The 14,247-nt window shown below is 40.4% G+C and overlaps 1 protein-coding gene across 2 annotated transcripts in view; it reads right to left on the reverse strand.

The window, feature by feature from the left end:
- The window catches only part of PGAP1 (post-GPI attachment to proteins inositol deacylase 1), an 87,756-nt gene extending 76,360 nt beyond the window's left edge, over positions 1 to 11,396 (reverse strand). For both annotated transcript variants that reach the window (XM_007116332.3, XM_007116331.3), the window contains exons 1-3: positions 11,250 to 11,396; positions 5,473 to 5,626; positions 2,830 to 3,005 (exon numbers count right to left, since the gene is read on the reverse strand). In XM_007116332.3, coding sequence (XP_007116394.1) covers positions 2,830 to 3,005; positions 5,473 to 5,626; positions 11,250 to 11,396 — 477 coding nt within the window. The remainder of the gene's footprint in view (positions 1 to 2,829; positions 3,006 to 5,472; positions 5,627 to 11,249) is intronic.
- Between the last annotated feature and the right edge of the window lie 2,851 nt (positions 11,397 to 14,247).

Below are 14,247 nucleotides of genomic sequence, written 5' to 3' on the forward strand. Positions count from 1 at the left end.
GCATTTGTTATTTCTCCTTAGTCTCCTCTAATCTGTGACAGTTCTTCAGTCTTTCCTCATTTTTTATGACCTTGATGCTTTTGAAGAGTACTGGTTAGTTATTTTATAGCATGTCTCTCAATTTCAGTTTGTCTGAAGTTTTCCCATGATTAGAATGAGATTATGCATTTTTGACAATAATGCCACAGAAACTATGGTGCATCATGTCAGGAGATTCATGATATCAATATGTCTTATTACTGGTAATGTTAATCTTGGTTAAGATGATGTCTACCAGGTCTCTTATTGTGAAGTTCTTTCCCTTTGTAGGTAATAAATATTTTAGAAAAGATACTGTGAAACCATGTGAATATCCTTTTTCTCCTCAAACTTTCACCTACTGATTTTAGCACCCATGATGAATCTTGTCTGTAGCAATTATTACTGTGCCATTCACCTAATGGGAATTTTTTATTTCCCTCTTTCCTTCTACTAATCACAAAACTGCCAGTTTTTGTTACTCTGACAATGTCTTTATTTTGCCCTCATTTTTGCTAGATATGCAGTTTTAAGTTGAGAGTCCCCTCCCACCCCATCATCCTCCAAAAACCTTTAAGATGCTGCTCTGTTGTTTTGGGCTTTCATTATTTCTGATGGAGACCAGTGATAATTTTTATAGTTTTACCTGTAGGTAAAGAGTCTTTTCTTTCTCTGGCTGCTTTTAAGATTTTCTCTTTACTTTGGTTTTGAACAATTTGACTAGGATAAACTTGGGTGTGATTCTGTGTTTATCCTGCTTGACATTCATTGACCTTCTTGATCTGTCGGTTGAAAACTTTAATCAGAATTGTAAATTTGGGGCCTTTAGTTCTTTGAAGATTTTTTGCGGTACGCGGGCCTCTCACTGTTGTGGCCTCTCCCGCTGCGGAGCACAGGCTCCGGACGCGCAGGCTCAGCGGCCATGGCTCACGGGCCCAGCAGCTCCGCGGCATGTGGGATTCTCCCGAACTGGGGCACGAACCCGTGTCCCCTGCATCGGCAGGCGGACTCTCAACCACTGCGCCACCGGGGAAGCCCCTTTGAATATTTTTTCCTCTTATATTTCTCTCTCTTTTTCTTCTGGGGTTCCAGTTATGTATGTGTTAGCCTACTTAGTATTGTCCCACAGATTCCTGAGGCTCTGTCCTTTCCATCCTTTTATCCTCTGTGCTTCATATTTTGGATAGTTTTTAACTGTCCTGTCTTCAGATTCAATGATCTCTTGTTCTGCAGTGTTCAACCTGCTTAAAGCCTATGTACTGAATTTTTCATTTCTGTTTTATTGTTTCAGTTCTCAATTTTTCCTTTTTATTCATTATTTATTTATTTATTTATTTATTTAGGGCTGCGTTGGGTCTTCATTGCTGCACACAGGCTTTTTCTATTGTGGCAAGCAGGGCTACTCTTCGTTGTGGTGCGTGGGCTTCTCATTGCGGAGCATGGGCTCTAGGGGCATGGGCTTCAGTAGTAGTGGCACACGGGCTTAGTGGCTCCGTGGCATGTAGGATCTTCCCTGACCAGGGCTTGAACCCATGTCCCCTGCATTGGCAGGCAGACTCCAAATGATTGTGCCACCAGGGAAGTCCCTGTCCTTTTTCTAATAGTTTCCATGTCTCTACTGAGCTCCCTCATCTGTTCCCTTGTTGTTTGCATCTTTTATTCTAAATCCTTAACTTTGATGTTTTTGAGGCTTATATGGAAGCATTGTTAAGGTGGATCCTAGAGTAGCTCTTACTTTAGGGCTAGAGTAGCTCTATTCCTAAATCGTGTCCTTTCTTGGGTCTCAAATGAATGCCCAATGTTCAGATAAGTCTTTCTAACTAGCTGGTCAGAACTCCTGTGCACCATGTGGCCTCTCAAATCTCAATTCAATGCACAATTCCCCATGAGCTGTTTTTGCCAGGACTTGCACAGTGGTATACCAAGGGAGGAAATGACTTATCCTAGTAAGTAGTAGAATTATCCCTGAGGCTGTTTAGAATTGCTGGCACAGATGAATTTGAGTCTGTTGTACTGCTGTTTTAAATTTCTCTAGGGACACATATTCCCCCTTATTCCTTGCACCTGAAGTAGACATACCCCACCACTTCCTCCTTGGTATGCTATTGCCTTGTAGCCTTTTGCCCTGTGCATATGTAGCATAGCACTCAAAGACTGAAAGATTCAAATTTCTAGAGCTCCCGTCTCTGCCTAGTTCTCTTCTTTCTCCTACCTGACCACAAATCTAGCCATTTCAGTAGTCCCAAATTCCAATCTCTGCCTTCTTCAGCTTAGTGATATCAATTTGCTGTTCTTGACCTCTAAAAATTTACCCCACGGTCTGGAAAATGCTTCCAGGTAGAGAGCCGGGCACTCACGGAGCTCACCTCACATGTTTCCCCTCTTTCAGTGATCACAGTCCTATACCACTCGGTTGTCTAACACCTGAAAACATGTGCTTCAGATACCCTGGCTAGTTTTATAGTTGTTTACATATGGAAGTAGTCTACTCTAGTACCAGTTATTTAGCCAAAACTAGAAGCAGAAATCCATACTAATGGCTTTAGGAAATGCACTGCACTCCTAATTTATACATAAAGTAAAAAAAATTTTTTTTCCAAAATTCACAAGAAAGATTTCTTGTAAATTGAATTGGAACTTCAAAACCCACCGAGTTCAAAATGAGAGTCCCACACAAGAAAACCTTTGTGCCACCTTTGCTTCAACTTCCATACAAACAAATAAATAATTTAAAATATGCTGAGTCCCTTTAACCAAAAAAAAAAAAACCCAATAGGTTGATCACTATTGATTTGTATGATTATCTCATACCTTATAGAGCTTGAGAATTGTTTTAATGCATTCATGCACAAACTTGGTCTGCTTCTGAAGACTTCCACCATATAGTGCCACCAGTTCTTCATTGAAATTCACACTAAAGAAGTCAAAGTGGTACTTGAAGTCAATGTCTTCCGCTTTTCTAAGTGCAATAGAGCCAATAGAACGAACTGCAGAGGAAAAAGGTGAAGTGCACATTAAACAAAAATCTTTAAAGTTTCATCTATTCTTGCTTCAAAGTCTCTTAACAAATAACTTTATCCCAAATTCTGAATACAACCTATTTCAGGGTGACATCCTTAACAACAGCAATTTAGAAAAACAAACCAACTTAGCAATTGTGTGTCTTGTCCTGTAAATTTTTTTAAGTTAAGTATAACGTGAATGGTTCATTCATTCTCTACCTGCTTCCCCTTCAGTAGGGAAAACAATAGCTAAAAGGGAAGGAAGGATTCCTTGAAGAATAAGAAATAGGAATTTTGTCACTCTTCAGGATTTTAAGAATGAGAAAATTCCTACAAGAAACGTCTGCTCATTACAGCTCATCACAGTGGTGTAAATACTCATGCATAATTTGTCTCTTTTTCTTACACATGACATCCAATCATTAGTAAATCCTGTCATGCTCTACCTTCTAAATATATCCCCAATCAAGGCTTCTCCTCATTTCCACCACCACCTTCCTAATCCAAGCAACATCATCTCTTGCCTGAACTACTGTAACACTTTCCTAAATGGTCTCTCTGCTTCCACTGTTTTAGGTTTTGATAAAGTAGTCTACATATATACACAACTTTTTTTTTAAGTTGCTGGTCTCTTAATTTCAAATGCAATTCCCATTTCCTGCATTTGTACTCTCTAGGTTTTGTGTTTAGCAAACAAAATAGCTGTTTGCCACTCCCTTTTTTTTAACATATATAACTCACGTACTATACAACTCATTGTGTAAAGTGTACAATTCTATGATATTTTGTATAGTCAACCATTTCTACAATCTAACTTTAGACATTTTTTAATCAACTCAGAAAGAAAACCCTGTACTCATTAGCAGTTACTCCTCATTCCTCTTCTCCTAATTCCTAGAAAGCACTAATATACATACGCGTGTGTATATATATATGTAACTGAATCACTTTGCTGTACAACTGAAACTAACACAACATTGTAAATCAACTATACTTCAATTTAAAAAAAATCTAAGATGACAATAAAAACAGTAAAAGTTATTTTTACTAGATAAAAGAACAAAAACCCGATGTTAAGTGGAAGAAGCCAGACACAGAACAATGCGTAATGAGTGATTATATTTATAGTGCAACATTTAAAAATAGCCCCAAACAAGTAGACTGTATTAGAGATGCATACTTAGATGCTAAAACTATAAAGAAAGTCAAGAAAATGACTACCTTAGAAGGGAGGGAGTTTTAATCAGGAAGGGGCACACAGGAGGCTTCCAGGGTGCTGGCAACCTTCTACTTCTTGACTTGGGTTTTGGTTCCATGGGTACTCACTTTATAATCATTTTTAACCTAATAGCCATATTCTATGCATTTCTCTGTATATGTGTTATATTTCAAACACAATGATTAAATTAAAAAAGCAGAGTATATCATTTCCTACCCAAACCCTCCAATAGTTTCCCATCACACTTAGATCAAAATTCTATGTCTCTTCCACAGCTTTTATGACATAGCCTACGGCTACTTTTCCATCCTCATCTCTTCACTTTCTCTAGTCTCAGTGGCCTTGAACGCACCAAGCACGTTCCTGCCTCTGGGTCTTCCCCAAATAGTCACATACCTCAGTCCCTTGCTACATTCAAGCCTCCGCTCAAAATGTCATCTCCTCATACTGGCCTTCCCTAGCCACTTCATCTAAACTAGCCACCTCCTGACCCTGTTTATCCTTTATCCCTTACTCTGGTTTATTTTTCTTTCTAACTTTTAATATTACTGGCATACGAATATCTAGAATATCTAAAATACTGCCTGGCTCGTGGTAGGTACCCCATAAATATTTGCTAGCTAAATAAACATGTAAGTAATTACACTAAATGTTGAAATAATTCTATTCTCATTATACAAAAGAATACACCATTTAATAACAACAAAAAAAGAGCAGGTTTTAGCTGAAATTACTTCTAGATTTTCTGACTGTTAGGCCAAAAATAACTGCTATATTTCAATTTGGAATTGGTACACATAACTTCCCTACCCCCACCTTTCTGTGTTTCCCTCAGTATTTCTAGATCTAACTTAAATAGCTCCAAAACAAAGAAACCAGTCTCCTCTCTTGTTCAGCAATAACATAAACCACAGATTTACTTCTCTAATCAATGCTTTAGGTTCTGTTTTCTGTACCCTCCACTTCTAACATAAACCTCTTTCTTCTGCTGATTCCTGAATCCCTATATCATCTATTTATCATTCCACTCCATCTTATCTTCTCCTACTTACTCTTTGCAAAGTGGCTTGCAGCTATTCTTTTTTGTGTACTTCTCACATGTACTTCTCTCAGACAAAATGTCATATATTTGTGTCTCCCAGTATACCTAGCGTAATACCTAACACAGAGTACATGTCTGATAAATTCTTCAGTTGAATTTCACAGCTTTCAAAACTTACTTTTGAGACTTACCTTGCTTATAACTTCCAGCATTACCAGGAAGAAAGAGAACAGGAATACCCGTTAAAGGGAGAACTTTGTGTTCTTCAGCATAGGATCCTTCTCCATAAAGATATAATTCATATGCAGGATAGCGTTTTGCCAGTTTCTTTGGAAGTTCTATTTTCTATAGGAAAAAAAAAAAGAAACTTCACTTTAATCAGTTTTACTAATACAATTCAGTCTCACCGTACCCAATTCTGAATTTGAAATAGTACAATATAAAAATATTACTGATGATAAAAGTACACTTAATGCACAAGTTCTACTTTTAGTTTACACATATGAAGACTCAGTCTTGAATTATGTGAGCTTTAAACCATGTAGTCTTCAAGAAAGCATAAGATGGGACTACTTGAAATTCTAATAAATACAAATTACTCAGAATAGCTACTGGCAAGAGAAAAACACTGGTTTATGTCAGCAAGTTCCATGTTAACATAATTGAGCATGCATTTAATTTAGTATCAGTTATCAATTATACTTAGAAATGATAAAAGCTTTCCATTATCAAATGAATTCTTTTTTGCTATTTTAAACTGTTTTGTAATGTCTCTCTCCTTTCACTCAGGCCTAACTATATACTCCAAGCTGTTACATCATTCAAAGGAAAGTAAGTTTGTTTTATAATGCAGCTTTCTGACCTCTCAACTTAATATGCTTGACCTACAATGTGCTTAACAAATTAATCTGAACCTTACAGCCATGTCTTGGTTGAGACATGTACACTCTTCTCACCATGAACATTCCAATGAATTAACATCTGTTTCAGTTTTCATGCACTTGGTGCATGGTTTATCAGCAAACCTAAAACTACTCTGCAATTCATATTACTGTATACCAAATGAGCCAATAATTCACATAACAGCAAAATACAAATGAAGTCTTATGTCATCCCCAAAAGGTAGGCATCTATAAACGTGGGAGTAAAGTATAAGCTCTTCTTCTGCTCCTTTTATCCCCCGAAGGGATGGAGACTGTTAAAAATGAAACCAGTTACATTGAACAGTAGATTTTAAGTAGACATCAATAGATTTAATGATCTAGCAGTAATGTACATGTGCTTGGTAAAAATTTTAACTACTGAATGAATTTTGAAAATTGTAAATGGATAATGACTACTGAAAAAAATCACTGTTCTAGAAAGCATAATTCTGATCATTCATGCAAATTCCTGAATATTCCTTTGAGGATAGTACCATAAACAATTTGTGCCAATAACACCATGAAAACATCTTTAGAGATTGTGACCTTTTTGTTTAAGATACTAGCAACTTTATCTCCTCAGATATTCAAAATACAGAGATACCAACCCCACTATTTACTTTATATGTGTACATGTACTTCAACTCAGACCAGTCCCAATATTAATTATGCATAGTAAATAATCAAAAATAAAAATGATATAATATTTTGTTTCTTTAGGTACAAATTAAGCAAAAAGAAAATATGAGAGAAAAAGGGAACAGTTATCTTAACTCCTCTCAATTTAGTACACCATTTGATATAGCAGTACATGCATATTAGATCACTACTCTTTTTAGGACAGTAACTAAAAAAGTTTTGAACTACTTGAAAATTAACTCAGAAGAACAGGAACTATCAAATATATAGAAAAAGAAATATTTAATTCTCTGGAGACAGAAAAACAAGCAAAAGAATATTACTTGATATATTTCATAATCTACTATTATAAAGGCAATTTTATAGTGAGAATGTACATTTAAAAATATGAAGGCATGGGCTTCCCTGGTGGCGCAGTGGTTGCGCGTCCGCCTGCCGATGCAGGGGAACCGGGTTCGCGCCCCGGTCCAGGAGGATCCCATATGCCGCGGAGTGGCTGGGCCCATGAGCCATGGCCGCTGGGCCTGCGCGTCCGGAGCCTGTGCTCTGCAACGGGGAAGGCCGCAACAGTGAGAGGCCCGCGTACCACAAAAAAAAAAAAAAAAAAATATGAAGGCATATAATGTGGAGTAGAAAAAAGTATAAAGGTGGAAAAAAGAGGTAGAACAAAAATAAAAAGTGGGAGTTGTAGGCAATGGCAAAGCTGCATTTCCAACAGAATTCAAGCTGGGAGTGAGTGGCAGGAAAAGACAGGAAGGGTACTGACTAGATTGAGGACAGAAAAGATGTAAGCATACAAAAAGGATAATGATGAAAAATACAGAAGAAGGTCAAGGGGTTTAAAAAAAACACATTTATAGTAACAGGACTCCAATATATTTTAAATCATTTTATATTGATTATTTTAAACGAGAACCCTCCCCCCCCCAAATTAAACAATCCATAGTCTATACTGCTGTCAAGAAATAACCTGTTAAGACATACACCTTATGTGTTTCCTCACTGCATACACAGATGATAAACACTTAAGAGAGAGGTCCTTTAAAACCTCACTCTAATTATTCTTACCTACTTCCTTATAATTTATAGATGCCACATTTTAAATTTTTTAATATGTTCCAAAATTCAAGATTCAACAGAGTATATACTGAAAAGGCTCTCCTACCCCTGGTTCATTAGCCATCCAGTTCCTTACCCAGAGGGTAACCAATGTTAGCAGTTTGTGCTTCCAGAAATACTAATATTTTACATATACACAAATACAGGCAAATTTGTTTTAGGTTATTTCTCCTTTTTACATAAATGATAACATACTATAAATACTACTTATGGAATGTATCCTGGTATTCCCACCTTCACAAATGCTGTTCTTTATTCCTGCAATTTTCTTGTTTCTGCACCTTGTGAACTGTACACATATCCTCCACTGCCCAGTGCACAACCTCTTCTCGATAGCCTTTAACTACCCAAGACGAACAGGGCTGCTCTCTTCTGTGAAGAGCCTCGTACACACTCTCTAACAGTGAAATCATAACATTTAACAGATTATATTTTACTTATCCATTTCACTCCTGTCTCCCCCATTATATTATAAAGACATAAATTTAAAGGCACAAGGTGTGATTCATCTCTAATTCCCTCTCTCCCATACCCAGGATCTAGAATATATCCACACAGAGAAGTCATTAAATAAATTAAATGCTAAATAAACATCACACTTAATAACAAAATATATGAGTCATATTTCCCAATATCAACATTTCCTTTCAGAGAGCAATTGTCAGGTCACATATCTAAAGAGAGCCAAACAAACTGTTGCATGAAAAAACACAACACAGATGTTTTCTTATCGAATTCTACAGTTTGCCTAAAACTGTTTGCTACCAAATACAAGCTCTGCCTTGCTGTCATAATAAGGCAAGAAGCTTTAAAGGATAGTGTGTATTTTGCCTGGTAGGTGTGTGAGATGTTCAATTAACTGAATAAGTGAATCTAGAAAAACTAAAGGTAGAGGATGAATAAAGATACTCAAACAATTTAAAATTCAAAACAATTTTTTCAGAGTTTCAAATTCCTGTCCCACATTTTATTTTTAAAATGGAGAATAAAATTGAGCATGTTTCAACTAACCTTTCAAGTGCCTCTAAAATTCCGCTAAAGAATATGCAAACGAGCAGTAAAAAAGAAGAAAAGCATCAAGAACGAGAAGAAAACCCAACAACCAGGACATCCCATATGCTGAATATCAACCTGTGAACAATTAGAGCTTACTATAAAATATAATTAAAAGCAATATAAAAAATATGTTTAGAACACTTTTAACAAACCATTGGTTCTTAATTGGCTGACCCCAATTATCCAGAAAGCTCACATTATATTCAAAATGAATTTCTGTAGGCAGCTGTTAACTGTATTTGTAAAATAATGCAACCTGGTGTGCACAACAAAAAGACTAAGAGTCAAAGACAAATACTGTAGTGAATAAACACTTTTTACATCATAAAAATAAAAATTTACTGAAAATGTGTATCAAAAACTCCTGCCACTGTAATATTACTGTGCTAACATATTATTAACAGAAGTGTAAAACCTCAAAACAGCAAAAATAACTAAACAAGACTACCTAACAACACCAAAAAACCCAAATAGCTCTTTTGCATTAGCTACACTAATTTTGTGTCTTTCCAGTCAATTTTATGAGGCACGAAATATATCTGTGAGGTCCATATGCTTTGTTCCCAACACTAAGTGATTCCTACTACTACAAATATTAAAATAGTTTCAATAATTGTGGGTAATCTAAATATAAATGGAAATTAGTACTGTATTGTTCCAAAATGATTTTATTTTAACCAAACTCTTCAATGCAGTACAAAACTAAAATGACCTACTTCAATCTATTGGGAGTTTCCTAATTATTAAACCATAGAAAAATGAAAGGAGATTATAAGGGCTCTATTTTCAGTTTTTTAAAAAAATCTAAACTAAACGCCCATATATTTAACTATATGTGGCCTCTGATAAACATAAACCAGCATATTCATTTAGAAATTAAGAGACAACAGTAACATGTTAAAATGTGCTCCTTCAATAGCATCTGATATCAAATGCTTCCACTTCCTTATAAGCACTGATGCAAAACCAAGGTAAAGATCTCAAAACAAATGAAATCTAAATTCGAATTTTGCCCATGGGAAAGGATGCTGTTCAGCAATTTAAACCTTAAGTAGTTTTAAGATCTAAATAATAGCAGGATAATCAAATAATATGCTCCTTCATAATGATCTGTACACGGAAACAATCAGGATCTGCATCCTTCACCTCAAAGAATAAATCTGCTATGGTTTTAAATGCATTGTATCAATATGTATTATAGTACATATATTTCTAAGGTAGGGAGTTATCATTACAATACATATTCCATAATTAGGAGATGCATTTATAAAGAAAAGAATCGTTCGGAAGAAATTTCTTTGGACGGTTGTGCAATTTGTCACCATCTCTTTTTACAGCTGGTCATGAATGAAATTCTAGCGTCTACTATGCTGAACTGATAAAGCAACTGTGACTGAAAATATCCAAAATGGAACGAAAGAGGTGGGGGCGGAGAGAGGAAGAGAAAGAAGGACCGGGTCTCTCTTCAATTGCAAACACAGTTGAGAAAACAAAAATAACACCATGAAATAGATTTTGTATGCAACTGGTTAAGGGGCGACACGCATCAACACAGGATGCATGCACACGCACCGACCCACGACCTACAAAACAAGAGGGCTCCGCAAAACCTTCACAGGAGAGAACAGCGCTAGTTCCCCATTTATTTACTCATCAGGTTAGCCTTTCAGACGTAAACCCCTGAAGTCTCTAAGGCAACCCTGGGAACTGTGTAGCCAGTACACGCTCTGCAGAAGCTCGGTTGCTTTCTAGAAAAGCGAGAGCTGACGCGCAAACCCCTGGGCGGGAGGGGAAGAATTTCGGCGCGTAGTAAGCAAAGGAGTGCCCGGGGCACCTGTTAAGGCAGGGAGGCGGGGAGGATGGGGTCTGGGTTTGGGGAGAGGGACTGGAGCTGCGTCTCTGGGGATGAGGGGCGTCGGGCCCGGCCCTTCTGATGAGCCTGTGCTTGGGATTTGGGACCGCGAAGGGACCGGGGAGCAACCTCGAGGGGGGCGGGGAGCATGCTCGGGGAACCATCTATCAAACACTCCACCGTGAAGAGAGGACACAAAGGGCAGGAGAAAGGGGCCGCGGGGGGCTGCGGAGTCTTCCAGGGCGAAGCAATCGGGGACAAGGCTGGGCTAAGGGGGCAGGAGAGGCGCGGGGAGCCGACGCAGGGGAAACACACAGAAGCGCCAGGCTGGAGGGGCCCGAGCCTCGGAGCGCCCAGCGAAGGGAGGGCGGAACCTCACCTGATACTCCGGATACTCAAACATGTAGCTCATACTGCACTTGTTTTCCTCAAAGCCGAAGAAGACGTCCCACAGCCCCACGGTCGCCATGAAGACCATAAGGGCATAAAACGCCAGGTTCCAGAGGTTGACGGAGTGGAGGAACATGCTGCCGCCGCCGCCGCCGCGGGACCCCTAGCCCCGACTCAAGGCGCCCAAGAATGCCCGGCTGCCCGCCGGGGAGCTAAACCCAAGCACCGCGGCCAGGTTCCAGAGATTGACGGAGTGGAGGAACATGCTGCCGCCGCCGCCGCCGCCGCCGCCGCCGCCGCCGCCGCGGGACCCCTAGCCCCAACTCAAGGCGCCCAAGAATGCCCGGCTGCCCGCCGGGGAGCTAAGCCCAAGCACCGCGCGCCTGCGTGGACGCCTGGCCAGCCCGCTGGCCTGCCGCGCAGTGCGCCTGCGCGTAGCCTCTCTGCGCGCCTCCAGCCCGGCGTCTAACCTGCAGAGGGGGAGGCGGCGTTTGCTGTGGGAGCGCGAATGAGAGGACCGAGAAGGGAGAAACCGAAGTGGGCTGGGTTGGAGGGTGAGGGGCGCGAGGAAAAGGAAAAGGAAAAGGAGGAAAGGGGAGGGAAGGGCAATGAGAGGCTGGCTGGAGGGAAAGAAGAAGTGGGGGGCGGGGGGTACTAGCGAGGGATGGGCGGAGCGCGGGGTCCTGCACGCGAGGAGTGGGAAGGGCTGGGGGTGGGCGTTGGGGGCGCTAACCTGGAGACGAGGAGGCGATTAATGATGGTGAGCCAACCGGGAGGGGGGGACATCAGAGCCCGGAGACCATCAGCTGTCACGTCGCGAACACCTCTCCTGCGCAGCTTAAAAACCCTAACCGTTCAATTTTGAAACGCCTCAGGCCTCCGCGATTTCGGTTCTCCCAGCGGTGGTGGAGCACATTCACAGCTCTCTGGACCGGTTAGCTTAAACAGGGAACAAATGGCTTTTTCTCCCTCTCTTTGACCGCCGACGCCGGCCCAGTAGTTAACAGCGCTTAAAAGCACGGACTCTTAAAAAACCACCAGCAGGTCGACGAGATTGTGGTCTTGGTATAAGATGAAAGCCTGAATCACAAAAAGCATCGTTAGTCTTTAACGTTACCAATTTTTTCCATTAACACTGATGCTCCCGATAGGTATCTGCGTGATCAGTTTATTGCTGACTTGCCTTACTCCTCAGAATCTCCTCCACCTCTTTGGAAATTGGTTCCACATTAACAAGTGGAGGCAAATTCGCTCAAGCTTCCGCTCAGAGTCCCTCAAGTGACTTAATTCATTTAGATGAATTTCGGTTTGGTTTTGCACAAAAAGGGGGTAAAAAGCAGCTCAAAAACCATTCACAATCACGTATAGCAGCTTCAAAACAGTCTGTTAGGAGTTAGAAAGACACGGTAGCACCCTCTAAAGCTGACCCAACAGCAGATGGGGTGTGTGCGTGTTTGTAGCTAACTGCCGAATTCTTCTGAGGATTATTTTTGGCACTGACTGAATTTCATTTCGCTTGGGCTGATTCTCTGGTAATTTTTCTGTGCACAGGAAGTTTGGCTATGATACCTAAAATCAAATAATTTTAAAACTAAAAGGAAGCTTATAGTTTCTCTCACAGGATACTGTGATGTTCAGATATGAGAGCACCTGGGGTCCGGGGTGGAATTAGGGAGGAGTTTGTGCAGGGCATAAGGAGTCATTTGAGAAAGGATTTAAATTATACATTAAAAAGGGAATACTCGGGCTTCCCTGGTGGCGCAGTGGTTGAGAGTCCGCCTGCCGATGCAGGGGACACGGGTTCGTGCCCCGGTCCGGGAAGATCCCGCATGCCGCGGAGCGGCTGGGCCCGTGAGCCATGGCCGCTGAGCCTGCGCGTCCGGAGCCTGTGCTCCGTTGCAACGGGAGAGACCACAACAGTGAGAGGGCCGCGTACCGCAAAAAAAAGAAAAAAAAAGGGGGGGGAGGGGAATACTCAATAGCCTGGGATCTCAAGAACATCACAGGCAGGATTGTTTGTGCCTTGTTTCCCCTAGTGTATCACGCTCAGCACAAATAAACCAAGGGTGAAGCTACACTCTCATCTGTGTATCCCAGTGTTTCTTAAACTTAATGTACATATGAGTCACTTGGAGATTCTGTTTTAAAAAGCAGATTCTGATTCAGTTTTGGAGTGGAACCCAAGATTCTGCATTTCTGACCATCTCCTGAGTGATGTTAGTGATGCTGGTCAGTCAGGTACACTTTGAGTAGCAAGGATTTTATCCTTCCCGAGGACTTTGCTCCGTGGAGAAACCCCTGAACCTGAAGATGACAGAGCTTACTGTTCTGGTGGCTTTCATGAGTTGTGGCAACCTGCTGCCTTGATGGTACACTCAGAAAGGAGTAGGAGAGAGACTCAATGGACTCTATGTTTGTAATTGTTCTATCACTACCTTTTAACTTTCTTTTTTCCTATTATTATCCCCCTCCTGGCTTCACTTCATTTCATGTCTAACCTAACCCAGAGCATCACTTAACCACCCTCTGCCAGTGCTGTCAACTTCCTGAACTCTTGTCTTTCAATCCTACTCTGCTAATAAACATCCAACCCTGGGTCAATATAGTCTGGCTCTGAGCTCTGACACCAGTGTATCTGAGCACTGCTGGAGAAAATGACACAATCACTTGAATTACTGTTCAAAAAAACTTTTATATGTTTCTGGTCAACTCCCTCTCCTAGTCCTCAAATCACCTCTTTTTAGGCTGCCTACACCATCTTTTCTTTCTCTTTTAGCAGATTATCAGTACATAATTTTATCTTCATATTCATATTCACAGTGATAATTTTGATTTTCAGGTGCACATTCTTTCAACTCTTCATTTCCAAGTTCATTATCTCCATCCAGTCCTAATTCATTTAATACATCTGAAGTGCTCGGAACAATGCCTGGCACATAGTAAGCATTAATATTATTACGATGTCGTTAGAGGACATCAAAAGCAAA

The sequence above is a fragment of the Physeter macrocephalus genome, chromosome 2 (assembly GCF_002837175.3).
Source record: "Physeter macrocephalus isolate SW-GA chromosome 2, ASM283717v5, whole genome shotgun sequence".
NCBI lineage: Eukaryota > Metazoa > Chordata > Mammalia > Artiodactyla > Physeteridae > Physeter > Physeter macrocephalus.